This window comes from Artemia sp. Qi Xiang Cuo, chromosome 17 (genome assembly GCF_049724085.1).
Source record: "Artemia sp. Qi Xiang Cuo chromosome 17, ASM4972408v1, whole genome shotgun sequence".
NCBI lineage: Eukaryota > Metazoa > Arthropoda > Branchiopoda > Anostraca > Artemiidae > Artemia > Artemia sp. Qi Xiang Cuo.
In genome coordinates this window covers 25,677,311-25,700,529 of record NC_142810.1, presented here as the reverse complement: position 1 = coordinate 25,700,529, position 23,219 = coordinate 25,677,311, and the positions used below count along the sequence as shown (strand labels likewise).

At 35.8% G+C, this 23,219-nt stretch overlaps 1 protein-coding gene across 2 annotated transcripts in view; it reads left to right on the top strand.

The window, feature by feature from the left end:
- Positions 1 to 18,015, top strand: part of LOC148942048 (proton channel OtopLc-like) — a 111,486-nt gene extending 93,471 nt beyond the window's left edge. For both annotated transcript variants that reach the window (XM_089103511.1, XM_089103510.1), the window contains exons 10-11: positions 11,396 to 11,566; positions 15,029 to 18,015. In XM_089103511.1, coding sequence (XP_088959637.1) covers positions 11,396 to 11,566; positions 15,029 to 15,385 — 528 coding nt within the window. In that variant the 3' untranslated portion in view covers positions 15,386 to 18,015. The remainder of the gene's footprint in view (positions 1 to 11,395; positions 11,567 to 15,028) is intronic.
- Positions 18,016 to 23,219: the final 5,204 nt, after the last annotated feature.

Sequence of the window (23,219 nt, the reverse complement as noted above, 5' to 3'; positions counted from 1 at the left end):
CAATAAAAAACTTTAGCGTAAAGAGCGAGGCGTTGAAGAGGGGACAGCCCCTTTCATATACGGAATAATATCTGTTCGTTTTGAGTTTTAATGTCGCTCCTTACTTTCAGTTAAAAAAACTTGTTTTTTTAAGTTAATATTTCTCAGAGTGTTCGCCTTAATACCCTTAGATTTATTAGTAGTATAAGTAGCACCAGTATCTATAGTAGTAGCAGTAGGAGTAGAGTTAATAGTAGCAGTCTTAGCTTTAGTAGCAGTAGTAGTAGTAGTAGCAATAATAATAAGAGCAACAGTAGTAATAGTTGTAGGAGTAGAAGCAATATTTTCTGTTGGTTACCTCAACATCCCCCACAATAAGCGTTGTAAGTCTTAATTTCACATACGAAACTGCTCCTACGTTATTGCTGATATGCCCTTTTGACAACCCTTTTGACAACATGGCAGGTTGTAACATGTACAACAGAAAATTTATGAAATGTTCTCTGAAAATTTTACCTTCATACCCTTAGGCATAGTTGTATTAGTAGTCACAGCAGTAGTATAACTACTCAACTCAATATAAGTAGCCATTGCTATGATTTTGTCGATTTGCTCCTTTTTAACCTGTATATTGATATACTTCTTGAAATTTTCATCTGAATGCCCTTAACCTCACAAGTAGCTTCGATAGAAGTAGTAATTGGAGCAATAGTAGTAGTAGTAGTAGAACTAGTAAATGTCGCAGTAGCAGTAGTATTAGTAGTAGTGTGCACATATTGCCTTTTGGTCAATTGATCTTCCCCTTTAAGTATTCTCTGAGAGTTCCAACTTAATACAAAAACCAATTCTTACGCTATTTTGACAATCTAAATGGACACAGTCTCTTTTATTAGTTCGAATCTGACATCAATATTCTCTCAAATTTTATCATCATAGACTTAGCCTTAGTAGTACTAATATCGCAGTAGTTTTGGTGGTAGTAAAAGCAGTTGCAGTGTTAGTGTTGTATCAGCAGTAGTAGTAGCAGTAGTAGTAGCATGTTATTAGCGGTAGTAGCATGTGCATATTGTCTTTTGGTCAGCTGAACATCGCTTTTATGATGCCCCGAAAGTTTCACCTTGACACGTTAAGTCTTTCCAAGAATATTGCTCATTTGCGCTTTTGCCACCCTTTTGATAATAAGTTTATGCAACCATCCCTTCCATAAACACCTTAAATTCCCCTGAGGTATAGCTTACAACCCTTGCCCCGAGGCTCTGGGGATTTGTTTCAACCCAAATACCTTGTAATATGATATTTTGACTATTTTGAATAAAATCTCAAAATTCCTATAAGATGCATTTTGGCAAAAGACGACACATGTCTGTTTGTGTGTGTTTGTGGTGGGGGGGGGGGGGGAGCTCTACTCAGATCACTTTGAACCTTCGAAAGGGTACAACAGCTTCTGATTACCAATCCAATGAGCCCCCTCCAAAGTTTATATGACCATGCTTTCTATAAAAACCATATATGTCCCCAGGACATAACTTACAACTCTTGTCCTGAGGGCTGGGGGGGGGGGATATGTCATCTTCAAAGACATAATTTTTGGACCTTTCAACTACGTTGAAAAAAATGGTTATCTTAAAATTTTGATTGGAAGGGTTTTAGAAAATGATGGGCGTGGGGGGGGGGGCATTTGCTCTCCGATTACTTTCGAGTAATAAAAAGACTCCAGTCCTCTCAGTTTACAGTCGAATGAGCCCTTTTTGAAGTTTCTATGACAACATTATCTATAAAAATATTATATGCCCCAAGGGCATAAATTACAACCCTTGTCCTGAGGGCTATGAAGGGAGGGGTTTTTTATCTTCAAAGACATCATTTCTAGAATTTTCAAAAAAGTTGAACAAAATGGCTGTATCAAAATCTCGATCAGAAGTGTTTGAAGAAATGATGGACCTGGGGGGGGGCATTCGACCTCCGATTACTTTTGACTATAAAAAGGGGCACCAGTCCTATCAATTTCCAATCGAATGAGCCCTTTTTGAAGTTTCTACGACAATGCTTTCTATGAATACCTTATATGCTCCCAGGGTATAACTTACAACCTTCACCCTGAGGGTTGTGGAGGGTTGTCATTTTCAAAGACATAATCTTTGGACCTTTCAACAACGTTGAACAAAACGGATATCTAAAAATTTTAATTGGATGTGTTTAGGGAAAGGGTGGGCGTGGGAGGGGGGTTAGTTGCCCTTCAGTCCCTTTCGACTATTAAAAAGGGCGCTATCCGTTTCAATTTCCGTTCGAATAAGCCCTTTTAGAAGTTTCTATGACAACTCCTTCGATAAAAAGTGCCCTGGTATATGACAAAAAAAAAATAATAAATAATAATAATCATAACACATTGTGTCAACATCGTTCTTTACTTAAAAAGCGCTATTGTGCTGCCTATGATAAGAAGATTTTTTTTTTTGCAAGTACGGGAAAACTTTAGCGTGAAGAGCCAGGTATTCAGAAGGGGGCAAACTTCCTCTTATACGGAATAATTTCTGTTTGTTTTAAGTTCTAATTTTGCTCCTTGTTTTCAGTTGAAAACAAAAACTTTTTTTTTCTATTTTGTACCAAAAGAATTCGCTTTTAATGCTAATTCAAAATATACAAATATATAATTTTCATTAAGTTTTTCGTTACCCATAAAAAGCTACGGGCCTTAGAAAATTTGCTTGATTTCTACAAAGGGAGGAACACCCCCCAAAACTCAAGGAATCTTAATGAAAATCACACCATCAGATTCAGTGTATCAGAGAATCCTACTGTAAAGGTTTCAAGCTCCCATCTGCAAAAAAGGGGAATTTCGTAAATTTTGCCAGAAGAAAGATCTCTGATGCGTTTTTATTTGTTTGTTTTATTCATATTTTCCCCAGAATTCAAAAATATCAAACCAATGAACCTAGAATATCGATAGAGGGCTCAATCGAACAAGAATTAAAGGTTCTAATGTCCTTTTAAGTTACTAAACAGATTGGAGACCAACTATCCCTCCTCCCACGCTTCTTTTTTTCCAAAGTCAAATGATCAAAATTTGTGATAGCCATTTTGTTCAGCCAGTTCAAAGGTCCAATGAGGATAACATGACCCTCTTGAGACCCTGGGAAAATGTCGACAAGTTTTGAAATTTGTCCATTGTTTACGTACAGCATTTGTTTTTGGGAAGCCTACAGACATTTTTCAGAGAGGAAGGATTTTCTGCTGGGGATTTTCCACGGGGAGAATGTTTCGTAAGGAGGAAGTTTTGGGGTGGGGTTGCCTTTTCAGGGGAAATTTTACATTGGAAGAATTTGCCAGAATTCATCTACAATATTCTCTTTATTTGTCTTACTTTCTCTTTGCGGAGATGTTCTGGGGGAATTGTCCGGGGAAAATTTTCAACGGGGTTGAAATTCTCTGGAGGATTTTTAAGTGGATGTGATTTCCGTGAGATAAATTCACCAAGGGGTAATTTTTCGCTTGAGAAATTCTCCATGGGGGAATTTTCCAAGCAACTTTCCACTGGGGAAGGATGGGATTTCCGGGAAAATTTTTCTACGGATTTCTGGAATAATCTTAAAATCAATCAGAATTAAAACCGTTTTCAAATGAAAGTATGCTAAAGGGGCTTTTTTCAGGCGGAATCGTCAGCAAGAATTTTCCCTGGAGAAATTTGAACTGAGAACGGAATTATTCTGGAAGAATTTTCCAGGGATGGGGGGGGTTAGTATTTTACGCGAGATAAACTTTACATGCAGAAATTTTGCAGTGGGAGGAAATCTACCCCTTTCTAAATATCTTGCCCTTTGTCCCAATATTTTGAATTTTTGTTCTAATTCCTTAAGAACGACTCCTAAAAGGCAAGGGCCGTTTCATTAAAATAAGAAGCTTTATAAAAAGTACTAAAAACTTTAAGTACTAACTCTTTTTAAATACTAAAGTATGAACTTAAATAAGAAAAAAAAAAATTTCAACTGAAAGAACCAGTAACATTATAACATAACATGAACAGAAATCATTCTGTATATGAGGGAGTTGCCCCTTCCTAAATATCTCGCTCTTTGTTTCAATCTTTGGACTTTTGCCCTAATTCTTTAAGAGCGACTCCTAAAATACAAGGGTCTTTTAATTACAATAAGAAGTTTTTTTTGAAGTACTAAAAACTATAGCGTTACGGGAACCCTCATATACAGGATAATTTCTTTTCGTTTTAATTTTTTATGTTTTTTCTTACTTTCAGTTGAAAAAACTTGTTTATTTCGTTAAATATCAAAAAGTAATGAATTTAAGCGTTAATAGTAAATTCTGCTGATGCTGATGCACAAGCCTATGGCTTTCTCCTGTGTTGAATAAAATAATAATATACTATGATAAAAAATTTTGTTTTTCACAGTTTTGGCTTCTATTTACAAGGTCCAGATTATTAGAATTAGGTTGTCTTAATTAATCTTAAATAACGACTCCGAAAAGACAAGGACCGTTTAATCAGAATAAGAAGCTTTTTTAAAAGTACTAAAAACTTCAAGTGCTTTTTTAACTCTTTTTAAAAACTGAAGTATAAAATTAAATATAAAAAAAACAAAATTGTCAACTGAAAGAAAAAGCAACATTAAAACTTAAGAATGAACAGAAATAATTCTGTATATGAGGGGGGTTGCCCTTCCCAAATATCGCTCTTTTTCCCAGTATTTTGACTTTTTTCCTAATTCCTTAAGAACGAATCCTAAAAGACAAGGGTCATTTAATCAAACTGTTCGTGGTAACAAACTGTAAGCAAGGAGCGACCCAGCTCAATAGTGACCGAAACTCTAAAAAATGGAATTTTGATACCAATAGACATATAAGAAGTATCGGATTTTTATGCTGATTTCAAGTACATAAGTTTCATTAAGTTTAGTCTTATCCCTCAAAGGTTTACGAGCCTGAGGAAGTTTGCTTTATTTTTGGAAGAAAGGGGAGACACCCCTTAAAAGTCCTTGAATCTTGATTAAAATCACACCATCAGATTTAGTGTGTCAAACAATTCGTGGTAATGAACCGTAAGTGAGGAGCGACCCGGCTCAACAGTAGGCCTAATTGAAACTCTAAAAAACGGAATTTTGAAACCAATAGATGCGTCAAAAGAATTAAATTTTTATGCTGATTTCAAATATATAGGTTTCATCAAGTTTAAGTCTTACCTATCAAAAGTTACGCGCCTGAGAAAACTTGCCTTATTTTCGAAAAAGGGGGAAACAAACCCTAAAGGTCAAAAACTTTAATGAAAACCACACCATCAGATTCAGCGTATCAGAGAATCCTGCTATAGAAGTTTGAAGCTCCTATCTACAAAAATATGGAATGTTGTATTTTTTGCCAGGAAAAGACCATGGATGCGTGTTTATTTGTTTTTTTTTTTGTTTTTTTTTCTTTCCCAGGGGTGTTCGTATCGACCCAGTAGTCCTAGAAATTCACAGGAGGGCTCAACGCACGGAAATTAAAAGTTCTAATGCACTTTTTAAGTGACTAAAAAATGGAGGGCAACTAGGCCCCCTCCCACGCTCATTTTTTCCCAAAGCCACCGGATTAAAATTTTGAGATAGCCGTTTTGTTCAGCATTGTTGAAAAATTCAATAACTATGTCTTTGAGGATGACTTAATCCCCCACAGTCCCCGGGGGAAGGTCTGCAAGTTATGAGCTTCGCCCAATGTTTATTTATAGTATTGGTTATTGGGAAGTATACAGATCTTTTCAGGGGGGATGGGTCGGGTGTTACGTGTGAGGATCTTTCCATGGAGGAAGTTTTCATGGGGGAAGAGACATTGCTATGAAGGGGCGCCGGATTTCCTGGCGCCGGAAAAACAAGTGAAAGTAAGGAGCGACATTAGAACTTAAAACGAACAGAAATTATTCCGTATATGAAAAGGGCTGTCCCCTCCTCAACGCCTCGCTCTTTACGTTAAAGTTTGACTCTGTCTCACAACTTTATATTTTAAAACAATAAAGAACTTTAGCTTAAAGAGCGAGGCGTTGAGGAGGGGACAGCCCCATTCATATACGGAATAATTTCTGTTCGTTTTAAATTTTAATGTCGCTCATAACTTTCAGTTTTAAAAAAACTTTTTTTTTATTTAATCAGAGTCGAGGTTTCAAGCTTTCATCCGCAAAAATGAGAAATTTTGTATTTTTGCCAGAAGAAAGATCACGGATGTGTGTTTATTTTGTTCCGTTTGTTTTGTTTTTTCTTCTTCAGAGATGATCGTATCGACCCAGTGGTCCTAGAATCGTGACAGGGCTCATTTGAACGGAAATTAAAAGATCTAGCACCCTTTACTTTCCCCAAAATCGTCCGATTAAAATTTTGAGATAGCCATTTCGTTCATCATAGTTGAAAGGATCACTAACTATGCCTTTGGGTACAACATTACCCCCGCCCCTTCCCACAGCACCAGGGGAAAGGTGTTTGTGTTATAAAAATTGCCCATTGTTTACGCATAGTATTTGTTATTGGAAGCATGCATACGTTTTAGGATGGGAAGACGAATTTTTTGCTGTTTTTTTTTTTCACGAGGGAACTTTACATGGGGAGGGAAGTTTCCAGAGGGTAAACTTGTCATAGGAAATTATACACTGAGGGATTTGCCAGTATTCCTATGCAAAATTATTTTTATTTTTCTTGCTTTCTCTTTTCCATTTCAGTTTTACGCGTGGAGTTGCTAATGGTAATTGTCCTGGGCAAATTCTCACTTGGATTGAATTGTCTAAGGAATATATCTGTGGGGAGGGTTTTTCTCCATGGAGGTGGAGCCAGATTTCCTGGGGTTATTTAAAAGTACGACCAGAAATTAAATAAAAAACAAGTTTTTTCAACTGAAAGTAATGAGCAATATTAAAACTTAAAACGAGCAGAAATTATCACATATATGAAGGGCATTGCCTCCTTTTCAACACCTCACTCCTTACTCTAAAGTTTGAATTTTGTCCCAATTCTAATTTTTTCAAAAGTAAAAGAAGCTTTAAAAAAAAAAAAAAACTTTAGCGTAAATAACGAGTTGTTGAGGAGGAGACAATCACCTTAATATACGTAATAATTTCTGTTCGCTTTAAGTTTTAATGTTACTCCTTACTTTCAGTTAAAATAAACTTGTTTTTTTTATTTGATTAGAATTCGAAGCTTTTTTAAAAGTACTAGAAACTATAGCGTTACAGGAACACTCATAAACGGAAAAAAATTCTTTTCGTTTTAACTTTTTATGTTGCTCCTTACTTTCAGTTGAAAAAACTTGTTTTTTTTTTAATAACTATCTAAAACTAATGAATATAAAACCTTAATACTAAATTCTGCTGATGCATATATTTTGATAAAAACTTCCTTTTTTACAGTTTTAAGTCACTCTGAATAATTAGATAGAAAGAAACAGGTTTTTCCTGCCGAAAGTAAGGAGCAATGTTAAAACTTAAAACGAACAAAAATATTATTTAAACAAGGGGTGTTGCACCCTCATCAATCTCTTGAAATTTTCGCTAGTGTTTTTTAGTGCTTTCAAAAGCTCCTTTTTCCAAATCAACGGCCCCTGTATTTAAGCAGTCCTTCTTAAAGATTTGGAACGAAAATTTCAAAATTTACCGTAAAGAGTGAGAGATTGATGAGAGGGCAACCAGCTCATATATGGAATGGTTTCTGTTCGTTGTCTAGTTTTAATGTTGTTTCTTACTTCCAGCTGAAAAAAGCCTGTATCATTTAGTTTAATTTATTATCATTTTTCAAATCAGTCCGGAAAATCCCCTCTCAAAAACATTTCCTAAGGATTTCCGCATATTTCCCTGGAATAAAAACCATATGTAAACAGTGGGTAAATTTCATAATTTACAACACTATCCCAAGGGGATGTGAAGGACCATGTCATCCCCAGAGGCATGGTTTTGGGACCGTTCAACTGGAATGAATTAAATGACTACCTCAAGATTTTGACCAGATGTTTTCAGGAAAAGGGTTGTGGTAGGGGGGCTGTTCACCCCCCAATATTTCTGGCCTCTGAAAAATACCACTAGAAGTTTTAATTTCAGTTTGAATGAGCCCTCTCCCGATCTTCTAGGACCGTTGGCTAAATACAACCACCTCTAGGGGGAAAACAACAAATAAACATGCAACCGTGATGTTTCTTCTGGCAAAAAACAACAAAGAGAGAAAAACTTCAATAAAAACAACAAACGAGACTGCGGCCAGTAGAGAGAAAAGAAGAAAAAATTAAAACAACGCGGATATTTTCGCCTGTATCACCAAAATAGGGTGGCAGGATATTTAAAGTTTCATTCATGCCATCCTGTTTTGGTGAAACGATGGCTTGTGATTTCACTAGTGGTTAGATTTCATTAGTGATTTCATTAGTGGCTTTTAGAATTTGCTCCCATGAATTTCTGGATTCTGAATTATTATATTCGAGGATATTTTATTTTGTAACAGTTACCTAATCAATTTTATTGATAAAAGAATAGAAAATAGACGTATTAAACATAATAGTAGGGTAATTGGAGATTTGCAGTCTTCAAAATTAAAAATGTCTAAATGTTTTATTTCTTTGCCATATGTACCTGGTTTGGGAGAGAAGGTTAAACGAATTTTCCGTAAATATAACATTGATACATGTTTCCAATTCGTGAGACCAATAAGTAGTTTCCGTAGTTTGGGAAGCATTTAACCCGGGGAAATTTAGTAAGTGGGGGTATAGGATTCCTTGTTCTTGTGAGAAGTTTTATATTGGTAAAACTCACCAACAATTTCTTGAAAGATTTATTGAGCATCGTAACTCAATAGAAAAAACCCTACAATTAAGCAATCCTCCTGAAACTTTTGTTTTGGCTTTGGCAGAAAATATTTTCTTTCATCCTGATTATTTTGGACAATTTGATGAGGCCACGTAGTTTCCTTAGTTTTGAGAAGGATTTAACCCGGGAAAATTTAATAAGTGGGGGATTTAGTAGTGGGGGGCCTTGTTCTTGTGGGAAGTTTTATATTGGTAGAACTCACCAACAATTTCTTTAAAGATTTATTGGGCATCGTAACTCAATAGAAAAACTCTACAATTAAGCAAGCCTCCTGAAAATTTTGTTTCAGATTTGGTAGGACATATATTCTTTCATCTTGATTATTTTGTACATTTTGATGAGGCCTCGGCTATTTCTAATGATAGAGGGTTTTCTCAGTGGCAAGATTATTTTGCAACAAAATAATTAACTTCATTTCCATTTTTATACTTTTCTACTCAGTTGCTTTGGTGTTCTCATCGAAATAACTCTATTAGCTTCTGTGACCTATGTGGATCAGTTGCAACAATTGTATTTTATTAATACTGGTAATGGTTTTATTTGTTTTTAGTTTATTTTAGTTTTTTATCTGTATTTCTTCTGTGCTGAGGACGCCTCGTTTACATACAGGCGAAATATTCGGGTCGTTTTAGTTTTTCCATTTTTTCCCTCTACTGGCCGCAGTCTCGTTAGTTGCCTTTCATTGAGTTTTTTCTCTCTTTGTTGTTTTTTCGCATGGCTCGCCAGTTCCGCTTAAGATCTTTCTTTTCTTCTGGCAAAAGAACACAAAATTCTACATTTTCGTAAATAGGAGATTGAAACCTCTACAATCGAGTACTCTGTTATACTGAATCTGGTGTGATTTTCATTAACATCAGGTGACTTTTTGGAGACGTTTCTCCTTTTTCAAGAGTCAAACCTCCCCCCTCTTATCCTCCCCACTCCTGCTGAAAGGTCACCCTCCAGCTTGTGAACCAAATTATAGGTCTTCTTTAATACTATAATACTTATAATACAGTAAGTTACAATAGTTACGGACCGAAGTTGACCTTGAAAAATTTGCGTCTGTTTTATTTGGCTGAAAATTATACACTACGAAAAAAGAATTTAGTAAAGTGAAATTAAGGCTGGCTACTACATGGGATAGTCATGAACAGTCTTATATTACAGATCTAATGACGCTTTAAAACCTTTTCAGTTAATCTGTTTTTCAATTAATTTTATTAATCTGGGGGGAAAATATCTATATTTGAACTTACTTATCTTTTGTCAAAACTAATTCAAATTAGCTCGTAGTCTGTCTGAGGATCCAAAACTTAAAAACTACCTCCCAAGGTTAATTTCGTTTGTTGAAAAAAGTGAAGGCAGACCGTTTTTTTCTGTAATCTTGTCTTGTTGTCGGGTGTTCAAGAAAAATTAAATGAAAAGTTATCTTCAACGTTAAAAGCCTTCTTTTTTAATTGAAATAAACTACTAAAATAATAGACCTACTTGGATAATCGTATACATTTCAATATTTTTCAAATGTTGTATTCATTGCCTATAATAACGTTTTGATATTCGATACCGATATTTAGTTTCCTGTACTGACATTGAATATTGCACGACACTGATCTTAACCAAGTCAGGTTTAGGGCGTGGATGATGATTTAAAAAAAGAAAGCAAAAAAGCAGTTTTATGCGCTAATAGAAAGCATCATAAAAGTCAAAGTCCTCAAAGGTTTCGAGATAAAACAAAATAGAATAGAGAGGTAGTTACTCAGACTAATTATGTAATATAACATTTCAAGTAGCCCCTCTTATGTTCATTTTCTTAAATTTTTGTAAACAGCATTTAGTCCACCATGTATAAAGGCAGTTTGAGGACAGACTAGGGTATAACCCTACTAAGCAAAAATGTTGCTGTTGTGTAATGCCTGAATATCTTTTGTATCTCATTTAGACCCTTTGGGTATTCTGTAGTACCACCAACAGATTCCTCCCACTTTTCCCACTTATACATATGCAGAGCCTAGTAGATGATTAATCTTAGGGCTAATGAGGCAGGTTCAGTCGTTCCTCATGACTTTCTTCAGTCTGGTAGTGAGAGGTTTGATGTAGCGTCGATTTTTGTTTTCTGCAAGTATATAAACTCACCTTCTCCTCTTTCTCGTAGTGTACGCCCAGTTGTCAAACCAACAAGACAGACACTAAGGCACACAGCTCGGTGTCCAGTTATCTTGAGGCCGGCAAACCGGGAACCAAGTATTTGAAGAACATCTTCATTCGACGTTGCATTTTAATCTGGAATTGTCTTTCTAGGAAAGTTATCCCTAAGATTTTCTCTGTTGACTCTTTCCAAAGAAGATTCAAGTCACTTAAAGCCTCTATAAAATGCTAGTGGCAAATCAGATATCTAATTACACCTGGTGCCGTGAATTTACGAATAACAAAAATCATAAGGTTTTAATATAATTTTAAATTACTAGAAATAAAATAAAAGTTCTAGAGAACTTAGCAAAGCCGAATAAACCTTCTTCCCCTAAAAATATTGAACAATAGTAAATCTAATGCTTCTCGAAGTCACTTATTTAGTTAGTTCAATAAAAATTTAATTATATAACTAATTTACCATCATCTTAGGTTCGAAAGTTGAACTACACTGGTAGCCGACGGTTCGATCTAGATAATTCGCTTCTTTTGATTGCTCTCTTTGGTGTATTGGCATACAATTTTTTTTCAATAGTTGCCTGCTTCTTCGGTGACGAAGATTCAATGATTATGCTTGTGACATCTACTATTGCTTTATTGCAGGTAAGAAATCCTATTGACTTATTATTTCTTATTATTGCGCCTTTATTTTTTCAAAGTCTTATAAAGCCAGCTTTACCCCCCCCCCCCTCCCAAAAAAAAAATAAAATAAAGCCCATTAAAAGTTAATTTTTTCATAATAGTATCTCCAGGGTCGTATCCAGGATTTATGTTTCGGGGGGGGGGGTAAACTTTTTATACCAAAGCTTTTAAAAATATGTTTATATGAGTATTGTTAGGTTTTTACCTGTTGGACAACCACCAATTCAGACACTCTAAGTTCCCCCTTCCCCTGGATACCGGCTTGAGTCTCTCCAATTCAATATACGGATAAGACTAATTCTATTCCTTGAGATGTTAAAGCAATAAGCCTTGGTGGTCTGAGCTTCCCCTTAGAACCAACCAGTGTGTGATTTAATATAAGTGTTCTACTTATACTTACAAGACAAAAATAACTTTTTGAATCAGAAATTGTTTTAATTGTTTCAAACTAATTTAATTCAGTCGTTTTCCCACTGCAATAGTGCCGAGATAGCAATGGTATGCATGGGTAAAAGTTTAAATTTAGCGCCCCTTGCCTTGGTCAAAAAAAATATTATTAGCACTTTAGATTAAAACACTGGAAGTTTAAAAATTACTATGCAGCAATTCTGAGCGCTAGAAAAAAAAAAAATTTTTGAAATACATATGATAAGAAACGGCATTTTACAACTTCCTGGGAAAGCATTTTTGGGAAAACAGGAATAAACTGAAATTAAGCTTCGAAAAAAAAATGATTTGGCCTGCGAGCGTTCTCGAGTATTGAAATCCTTGAAGAGTAGTTTCTCACGCCAAATCAACAATTAACTTTAAATTCTGGTGTTAGAAGTTGCATTAGCTTGCTTTCTGTAGGAAACAAATATCTTATTAATATCCAGGGGCGGATCCATGATTTTTTAGGGGGGGGCGCAAAATAGGTTGATCCGAAAACAATTTTTAGGGGGAGCGCGCAAAATAGGTTGATCCGATAAACGTGCGTAAGGAGCAAGTTTAATTAACGCAAAATTGAATTAATTAAGTAAATTACACAACTTTAGACTACGATAGGGGGGGCCCCCCGCCCCCCCCCCCCCCTAATTTTTTTAAAAATCTAATTTTTAGACTGACAGATGCTGTTGATAAAGTTAAAACAGAAGAACAGTGTAATTTTAGAAAGAAGAGTGGATGCTTCGACCAAATTCTCACTCTTAGATTAGTCAATGAGAAGTGCCCGAGTCGTCATACCCCTCTAGTGCTTGTTTTTATAACTATGAGGAAGCGTTTGATTCAGCAGATAGAAGAACCTTAGCTAAGGTCCTATGATTTTACGGTTCACAAGATAAATATATTAAAATAATTACTGCTATGTACGAGGATAACAGTGCTGTAATTAAGGTAGGAAATAGGGATAGTACTTGGTTTTGTATTAAATCAAAATTTCAGAAGGGTTTTGGCCTCTCCCCATTTATATGGATTATTTTGATGGACTTGGTCCTAAGGATCACAGCAAATGCAATTGGAGAACACAGAATCAATTGGGGAAGTAAAACTCTCCTCAACTTAGATTATGCTGATGATTTAAGCATCCTAGCTTAAAGTGTTATCAAAATGAATGAATTTTCAGAGGTTTTGAGGTTTCAGGGTGCAAGAGTAGGTTTGAAAACTAATGTTAAGAAGGCTACGTCGCTCAGACTAGGAATAAGTGAAGGTAAAGAGGTGATGACGGGTAGCGAGAAGATCAATTAAGTGGACAGCTTCACTTATCTAGGTATTATTATTATTCAGAATGGTGTGTTTAGTGAAGATTCTAAAAGTAGAATAGCCAAGGCTCAAGGTTTTTTGTTCATGGTTGAAAAAAGTTTCGAAGAAAATGAACTCATGTCTGCAAACCAAGGTTAGAATGTTGGAAGTTACCGAACTAACACAGGTCAAGTTTGGTTCTGAAGCATGGGTGCTCCGAAAGACAGAGGAAAATTTGCTAGGATTTCCAGATAAATTGCCTACGGATAGTTATAGGCTGACCGTATCTCAAACACTAAGCTTTACGAGAAATTACTTCGATCCCGTTTTCTAGGGCTATAATGAGAGAAAGGGTGAAACCGCTAGAACACTTTCTGTGGATGAGGGAAGACAGATTGCCAAAGATAGACTTTGTCTACCAGCCGTCTCGGGCCAAACAAAAAGAATGAAAGATTTAAGGTAAATGGTAACCTCTTGGGAGGGTGTAGAAGGAGGCTTTAATATATTAGGAAAATGAAAGATTTTGCATAGATGTGTTGGTGTCAGGCTGCTTGGTGCTGCAGTGAGCTGTAAGTAGAATTAGTAGCATGGTTGTCAACTTAAAAACCTTTTTAAAGTCTACTTTCAAAACTGATAAAATTCTGCAAATACTTCAGACCTATGCACTATTTTAAAGTGCGAATGACCCATCTCTGCCTGTGATAGTCACTTTTTCTGAAATAAAAGTCTTATCTTACCAGCCAGGGGTCTAAAATTTTGCTTTGGATGGGACCCATACTATCAAAATGACATTAAAGTGTATACTTACTAGACATTAAGATATTCCATTTCTTTCGTATTAACTCGTTTGATTGTTAGTTTTAATTATTAATTTATCTATACGAGTTAGAACCTACACGTAATTTTGAAGGATGATAAATCTATTGTGTTTCTGCTTCCTTAAAGAAACTTCAGTACTGATGCACGGAGTATAGAAGCATGGTACACTAATGCCCGTATCCTCCTTTGAAAATTGGAAGATTTTCGTGATTCTTCCTATGGTTGTTCGTTGTCTGTTCTCTTTTTTTCATTTTGTGCTCTAATTGAAACTTTGGGTCGCTCCAAGGTTAATTTCTGCCTACGTTTCTTATTACCTACTTGAAGTTTCTGCCTGTATGTCCTCATATTTGCAATCAATCAATCAGTTTATTCAACCAATAAATTTACGACAAAAACACTTTAACATTGAATCTCCCAAGGCTCTATGGCCAGAAAAAAAAACAGGGGAGAAACCGAAATGACACAAATACTTAAAAAAAAAGAGAAGACAAATATTTTCAATATAATGCATTTCAGCCTTTCAAATACTCAACATTTTACACACACACACACACACATACACTAAAGATCCAAGCAACTAAAATAACCACCTGCAAATTTCAAGCAGATCATTACCTTTTAAGCTAAGAAAAGAATAAAAATCATTATCTTGCCCATTATTTAGAGGTTGATGTAAGTAGGAGTTCTCCTAAATTTATTTTAATTACATTTGAAAACTATCTAACCATTCTATTTACCAGTGCAACCATAAAACAAACTTTAGCTCGAGTTCAAAGTGGTTGCATTTGCAACCGGAGAATGGTTTGTCCGAGAATCAATTATATTTGTTACTTTTTCTGGTAATTACGAAGAAACTCGATCAGAAGTTAAATCTTGTTTTTCTTTTAGGCTTCAGCACAGGGCTTATTTATTTTGGACGCCTCCTACCGAGCTGCTATCGAGCCAGAACATCAGGCAAAGAAGCCAGGAAGGGAGGTCATCACTTTTCTTATAGTCGCAAATTTTACACTTTGGGCGATGATTACACAAGAAAAATCAAGATCAGATGTGCATCCAGTTCAGTTAGAATTTTTCGGCCTTTGGCCTTGGACAATAATTACAAATGTTTTTCGGCCTTTGGCAATTTTTTACAGGTTTCATTCTACTGTTTGTCTTTTTGAAGTGTGGAAGCGGAGTTATAAATACAGGCCTGGGGTCTGCGCTATGTCTAGGGAGAATTCAATACTTCCGACTATCAATTATTAATTTTCAATGCTTGTAAATTTTGAAGTACTCTGCTATTTCAAAATGTGCAAAAAAAGACAAATTTAGACAAACTAAGAGACAAATTTGCAAAAAAAAGCAATGTCTCAACTAAATAATTGAGATTAAATAATTTTATTAATAGTTAACAAAATTAAATAGTTAAATAATTAATTTGCGTATAAATCTCAAATTGTTGGAAGCTAAAGAAAAAATAAAGATTAAAAAGGATTATTGAGGCTGGATGTCTCTTTAATAGCCAAAAAATGATCCTGGAAACAAAAATTGTTCTACATTTTTTTTTACACTTCAAGGGCTTGTCTTAACCTTTTTTTCTTCTTATTGAATAAATAAGTGTTAAATTTGAATGTTTGTTCAATGGTTAAAGTTTCGTGTTTAGAAGTGTTACTGAGCGGCAATTTCGGAAAACAGCTTTATTTCGGTTTACAAATACAATCCTGCTTGCAGTAGTAGTTGCAACCTAGTATAAAGAGAACCACATAGTAATTGAAAATTTAAAGCGAGTTTTTCCACGAAACTGCCTAGTGAGAACCATCTCACAAAAGCCGCTGATTCAGGAATAATAAATTCAACTACTCAGATTCAACAGAAAATAGCTTCAAAATATATGAAAACAAATTTTCACAAATTTCTAGAAAGAGCTCAAAACCTTCAAACATGATTTCAAATTAAACTAATAAGTCCACCTTTTGAATGGCCATTGTTTAAAACAACTAAACTGAAGATTTACAGTCCCTCACATGGAATATTAAGGAAGACTCGCTTTTGTATTTCTATGCGTAGCGCTGAATCCGTGTCTTGATGTATCTCCTTTTTTCTTTCTTTTTTTCCATGGGTGATCAAATAGAGCTAGTTGCTGCAAAACATTGAGATAGGGGTCATTTGAACAAAATCTAAATATCTAACACATTTTTTAAGTAGCGAAAGACGTCTTGCAAATTAATGTAAATTGTTAGCCATTATGTGTCGCAGAACGGAAATTTTGACACTTTCTTAATAGTATAAAACTTTCAGCTGGAGGCTAAAAGTCCTCCATTCTTAAACACTACAGAATCGTATTTTAGCACTGATAGCAAGACTGTTGAGTTGTGTCCATTTTCTTTCTCCCAGGTGAATAGTACCGAACCAGAGGTCGTAGGTTATTGTGAGTGGATACATTTTAACAGAATTTAAAACTTCTTCTGCCTTTTATTGGTTACAAAAGTCATCGTACCACAACAAGACAGGGGAATCAATTAATAGGGTGGAGGAAGGGAACTTGCTTACCTCTTGATTTGTTTGCCCTCCCCATACTATGTTTTTCAAGTTTTTTTTGTAGCTTCATTTAAAAAAAATGTACTCCCTACATTTTTTTGGTTTGGCGGTCCTGCGGCAAAGTGCCATTTTTGTGATAAAACAAAAATCTAGCCAAATAAGAGCAAAATGCCAGTGAATAAAAATTCGAGGGTCAGAAATAGAAAATCAAGCGTAAAATATTTAGGAGCTGAATATAATACTTGCCTCTCTTCAAAGATCCCCCCTGGAATCTCGAGCTACTTCCGTGGTTTTTCCTATAGCATGTCCTCTTACGCACATTTCAACCCCCGATTCAGGGTTCTGAAGTATTGAACTCCGTCCTTCAACTTAGTAGTATGGGGTTAATATTCCAATAGGTACAAAATTTGCATATTACAACAGGAACATATTGCCTATACTCTAATAGGAACGCCTGAGGCTCTAGAGATTGCCTATACTTCAGACTGCATGCCTAATTTGCATATTCCAGTCGGAACACATTGCATATACTCCGGAAAGAACATAATTTGCTTATTCCAGCCACTACATATTGCCTATACTCCAGCCAGTGTATACTTGCATATTGCATCAGGAGAATAATTTAGATATTCAAACGGGAACATGATTTGAATATACCGATTTACACTATTATAAGGTAGCCTTAATGTCTCAGTAATCCTAAACTGTAATGTATATACTTAATATTCTGTATCTGGTTTTTAAATGTTTTCTGGCGGGATTTTAAGTGCATTTAATAATAGAACAGAATTTTAATGAATCAAAAGCGACAGTGATGCTACTCCTTTTTTATTATGACGCACGCTTGAATAAATTAAACCGGCGAACATTTGTCCGCAATAAATCAATTATTATGGCATTTTTTATAGAGGGAACTTATGGTCATCTTTATCTCACCTCCAAGAGCCCCCAATGCCCCTCCCCCAACTTTTTGTCCCTCCGTTTTTAACTTAATATTTTTTAACTTTGAATTTTTTTTTGTTCTTTCATTTAACTTGGGAATTTTTGCAATTTTTTCTATTCATATCTAAAAATTTCATCAAATATGCTCATAACAAAAGAAATTCACTTGTGATATTTTCGAAATACGAAATGAAGATCATGTACATATGTTAGACGGGATTTTTACTATTAGAAAAATAATGTTTGTATTGACATTTTTCTTTTTTTTTACTTTCTATTAACTTAAAAATGTTTTCAACTTTTTTTCGGACTTGGAAATTTTTTCATTTACTCGTATATGACCCCAAAATGGAATAAGTGTCATGTTAAGAGAAAACATAATGAAGTATTTAATGAAATAAATTCAATGCATTCATTTTTACTTTTTATCATGATATTCTACATGCCGTTATTTAAATAAAAATATTTCATTTCAATACTTTATTATATTCCCATTATTTTTAGGGTACGCTAGCAGCTCCAACGTTTAGAATATTAAAAATTTGGAGATGTAAAAAAAGGAATTTTCAGAGACATAGGTACTACTAGCTGCCTCATAGATGGTATACTAGAATCTGAAGTAGGTTAACTTGGTTTTTACAAGCCTGAGAAAGATGAGCTGGCTTTTTTTTACAAATCCACAGAGACAGGCAAACATACGGTAAGACACAGAAAAATAAAGAGAGAGAGAGATAGAGAGAGAGAGAGAGAGAGAAATACACACAAACGAACACACGGAGACAGAGACGGGTAAATAGATGATCAAACACACAGACACAGAGAAAGAAAGACAGAAACACACACATTCGCAAAGACAGGCAAACGGACGGTCAGACATGTGGGCACAGAGACAGGAACGTAAACACACAGAACCAGTGACAGGCAAAAAGATGGCTAAGCACATAGAAACAGAGAAAGAGGGATAGATAGACACATACAAATACACAGAGACAGACACAAAGATAGGCAAACAGACGGTCAACCACATAGGCAAAGTGAGAGAGACAGAAACAGACACATACAAAAAGACAGGCAAAGAGACGGTCAGACACACGGCCGAAGAGATATATATATATATATATATATATATATATATATATATATATATATATATATAATAGAAACAGACACAGACACAAACACACAGAGACAGAAACAGGCAAACAAATGGTCAGACATACAGACACAGCGAAAGAGAGACAGAAACAAACACAAAATAACATCAAGACAGAAACAGAGAAAGGCAAAGAGACGGTCAGACACAGAGGCACCTAGAGAGACATAAAAGCAAAACACAAAGATAGACACAAAGACTGGTAGACAGGCGAGAGAGACACATAAACACACACATACAAACACACAGAGACAAGTTAACAGATGGTCAGACACAGAGGCAGAGAGAGAGAGAGAGAGAGAGAGAGAGAGAGAGAGAGAGAGAGACAGAGAGACATAAATGCTCTTACAAACACAAAGAGTCAGATATAGAGACCAGAAAACAGAAGGTCAGACACACAGGTTCATAGAGAGAGAGAGAGAGAGAGAGAGAGAGAGAGAGAGAGAGAGAGAGAGAGAGGGAGAAAGGGAGAGAGAGAAAAAAAAACACAAACAAACACACAGAGCCAAACATACAAAGATACACATTGAGAAAAACAAATAGCCGCGATGAAGAGGTTTTAAGCCCTTTCATCAGGATGTCTTTCAGAAAGAGCTATCGCATCTTAGCCATAACAGTTTTTTTACCTGAGCCGACAATTGCAGCAGTAGGGATAACTCAATTCATGCCATCGTGACATCACCGGAATAGATTACTAGATATAAAAAAAATAGAAGAGGATGATGAATTTGTGGTCTAATTCTGCCTTTTGTTGGTCCAGAGCCCATAGCCTACTACCTCTCTGGATAATAAGGTTGGGGAGGATTTCTTTTAGTCGGAGCACCTACCTAAGTGTTGTTGAGTTTCAGTATAATTTGGTGGAAGGACATGGCTGATTCTCACCCTCGATTTTTGTATAAGAAGAAATTTACTAAATTTCTATTGACAGAATATCAACCAGACGGACAATCTCATCAAACTTGATGAGAAGCAACAGCTAATATACTACTTTTTCCTTCCGGGTGTTTGGGTCAATTCGGAATCATAACCATGCACTTCAAATGTGAACAAAATAGATTATCGTGATGTTCCTTTTCTTACTTGTTACTAGTTAGTGTCTTAGGATTTCGTTCCAATTCTCTTATTCTCCTTTCCTCCTCTCGATTCTCCTGTGAGTATATAAATTTTTCTGTACTGGAATAGGAAATAGTACAACAGAAAGCTAGTTAATAATGTCGACCTGAACAGGCGAATGAGGAGACAATATGTGAAGGACAAAATTATGCTCTTACTTACTACAGAACCACACAAATGGCATTCGACAGTAAAAGGACTTGCTGGTAAAACGACACCGAGTAACTTAAGGGTATTGAAAGAGGACGGTACCTTGTTATCAGCAACGGAAGTGAACTGCTTTTTTGTTGGCATCTGTACCCCCTTTCCGTCAATCATAAGTTCGGAGAGTCTCTCATTACGGAAACAGAGATTGATAATTTAGGTGAAATACCCCAGTATGGCCTTTACAAGAAACTTCGGAAGCTGAATAGGAACTGTGTGTCCTACCCCGGCGAGCTTCCTTTAAAGTTGTTAAGTGAATTGGCTATTTTCCTTGCCAAGCCACTCTCCTCCTATTAACCATTGTCTCCAAGAGCAAGTGTTCCCTAGTGCTTGGAAGAAAGCGTACATTCGCGTCATACCCAAAGTAAAGGCTCTCAAATCTTGCAACCAACTCCGACCTATTTCAATGACCTCGAACCTGTCTAAGGTGGCAGAAACGCTTATATACTGCAAGCTGATGTCAAAGATTTCTCCTCCTCTTGACCCATATTAGTACGGATGCTTGAAAGGAAGCAGCACAACTTTTTACTTAGTGAGAATGTACCACCTTGTTGTCGAGTGGATTGATCGAGGAAGTACGATTTTCGACCTTCTCCTAGTGGATTTACCGAAAATCCTTTGACCTTGTTCGTCATTTCATAGCTGTGATAAATCTACATGCGATGTGTGAACGCAAGCATATTCTCCTTTTAGTGATTGATTTTTTTTGAAGACCGTTTCCAGTGCGTCTACAACCTTTTACCTAGAGACACCAACTCCGAATGGGTTGAGCTCACGTGTGGTGCTTCACAAGGCACGAAAATTGCAGCGCTGTTGTTTTTAGTAGTTACAAACTTTGTCCTTTCTGACTTTGAGGACAGGTTTAAGTATGTAGACGACTTGTCAGTTCTTCTAAAATATTTCATTGAAAACTCAGAGGCAGTTCTCCAATTCAGTGATGCAATAATGAGTAACTTTAAAGACCAATGGTACTATCACAGACCATTGTAAAAAAGGATTTTGGGAAAAGCCAAAATCCTTCACTTTAATCCTCTTAAGAGGGACTTTGTCAGTCCTTCTCCACCGTATCCTTGTGTATCTTCGGCTGTAATTCTCGGTGTCACATTTAGCGTTGACTGCTCTTATAGTACTCATGTTGATATAATTACTATAAAGGCAAATGGTGCGATGCGTACCCTTATCTTGCTACGTCGTTTCGGTTTTTCTGTGTCCCAGCTTAAGACGTCTTATCTTACATACATCCGACCAATTCTTGAGTATGCTTGCCCTGTATGGGGTCTTTAAGCCAACAACACAATTTACCTAGGCGATCAACTTGAGTCACTACAAAAAAGAGCTTTTAAAGTTATTCTTTTAGATGCATATGTAAGTTATGAATCGGTATTATCTGTCTTGGAACTACCGGCCCTTCACGAACGTCGTTTGGGTTTGATCTGCAAAGTTGGCCAATTTCTTCTTAGCAGTGAAAACATAGAGATATACTACCACCAGTTACGAAGAATAAAATAAACACAAGGTCAGCGAGACTGGAATTGCCTACTCCAAGAACAAACCATTTCACCAACTCGTTCGTTCCTTTTTACATGTCAGTGTCTAATAAGTTATAGTCTCGTTTTTTTCCTTTTTCTTGTTTTCGCTGTAAGTACTTGCGCCATTTAGTTGAAATTTTTATTCTGAACTATGATTGCTTGTATGAATAAAACTTTTCCATATAATCTCTTGAAAAAAAAATCTTAACGGCTGTGTTTCGAATAATTATTAGGTAAAGCGAAATATAATATTGATTTTAAATGAACCAGTTTTTAACTTCTATCACAGAATAATGGGCTGAGAATTTGAGCCTGGGAATAAAAAGTTTTTTTTTTATTTTCAGTTGATTAGTTTTAAACAATGCGTGTTTAAATGCTTAATTAAACACTTTAATTAAGTTTGTTTCATGACCCCGTTCCTTTACAGGCTATGGAGACTTTATGGGGATTAGTGATTTTATTTATTGAACGATTTTTGTTTCTTGCTTGAATTATATCTTATCTTATCTATCTATGCAAGTTTTGTCCTCCAAATAGGCTGCATGAAAATAGAAGCAGATAAACTGCCTAACAATGTTTTGTTAATATTGAACTTACTTTCATAAGGTAAATTTACGCTAAAACTGAGGCTGTGTTGAGCTTTAAGTCAGCTCATAAAATGACCAACTTGATGCAAATGTTACAAAAAAAAACAAGAAAGAGGGCTGTTGTAAATTGTGAGCTTAACCCACCTCATAAACATACCTGGATTTACCAATAGGGCCACTATGCTCGGGCCTAGGGCTACAAAATGCCAGGGGGCGCAATAAATCATCATTGAGTGTTTATTTCTTAACAAAAACAGGGCCAATGTTATTTATCGTCAAACTGCCTGGTAGGCTCTGCTACCATGCAGCCTATTCACAGAAAAGTAATTTTAAAACAACACAGGAATTCCGTCGCCACATATAAACTGTCAGATTTCTCCCAAGAATGGCAGATGAGAGTTCGGTATTACCCCTCTCTTTTCTCTTTATTGCTTTTGGCTCATCAGTTGCGTTCTGTTCAGTGCTACCACTATCTTCAAATTTTCGGGGATATCCCCGAAAATCTCTCAAAAACGGAGCGGCATAAACGCTTGGGCAAAAGAGCGTCTAAGCTTTAAATCTAAATATATACATTCTAACTTGTGACTTATCTACGGTTGGTTTCAAGCATAAAGGACATAGCTGACGTTTTTACATTTCTGAGACAATTGCCAAGTTGGCTAAACTGCTCTCAGAGGGAGGATCACCAGGGCGATTTGCGTTAAATAATACTTTAACCATTCTGATCTAGGTGAGTCTGCTGATCATCTCCTTTGAAAGTGATTAGCAAACGATTTTGGAAAGAACCTCATAATTTGGGATGTGCCAGATTTTATCTTTAGGTTTGATTGTGGCGATGAGTTACCATGCATTTCGAGTCACTACTCACTTAATCGTTAATGACTATTTTGATCAATATTTAACCTCAAATCATTTTCAACCTAAATAAGGCGTTCATATGCATAATTGATATGTTATGATATTTGTCCTTACATTAATAGATCTCTGTCCGTTCCCTAGTTTTAATCAGTCCAGTTCAATAGAAGAAATATGAA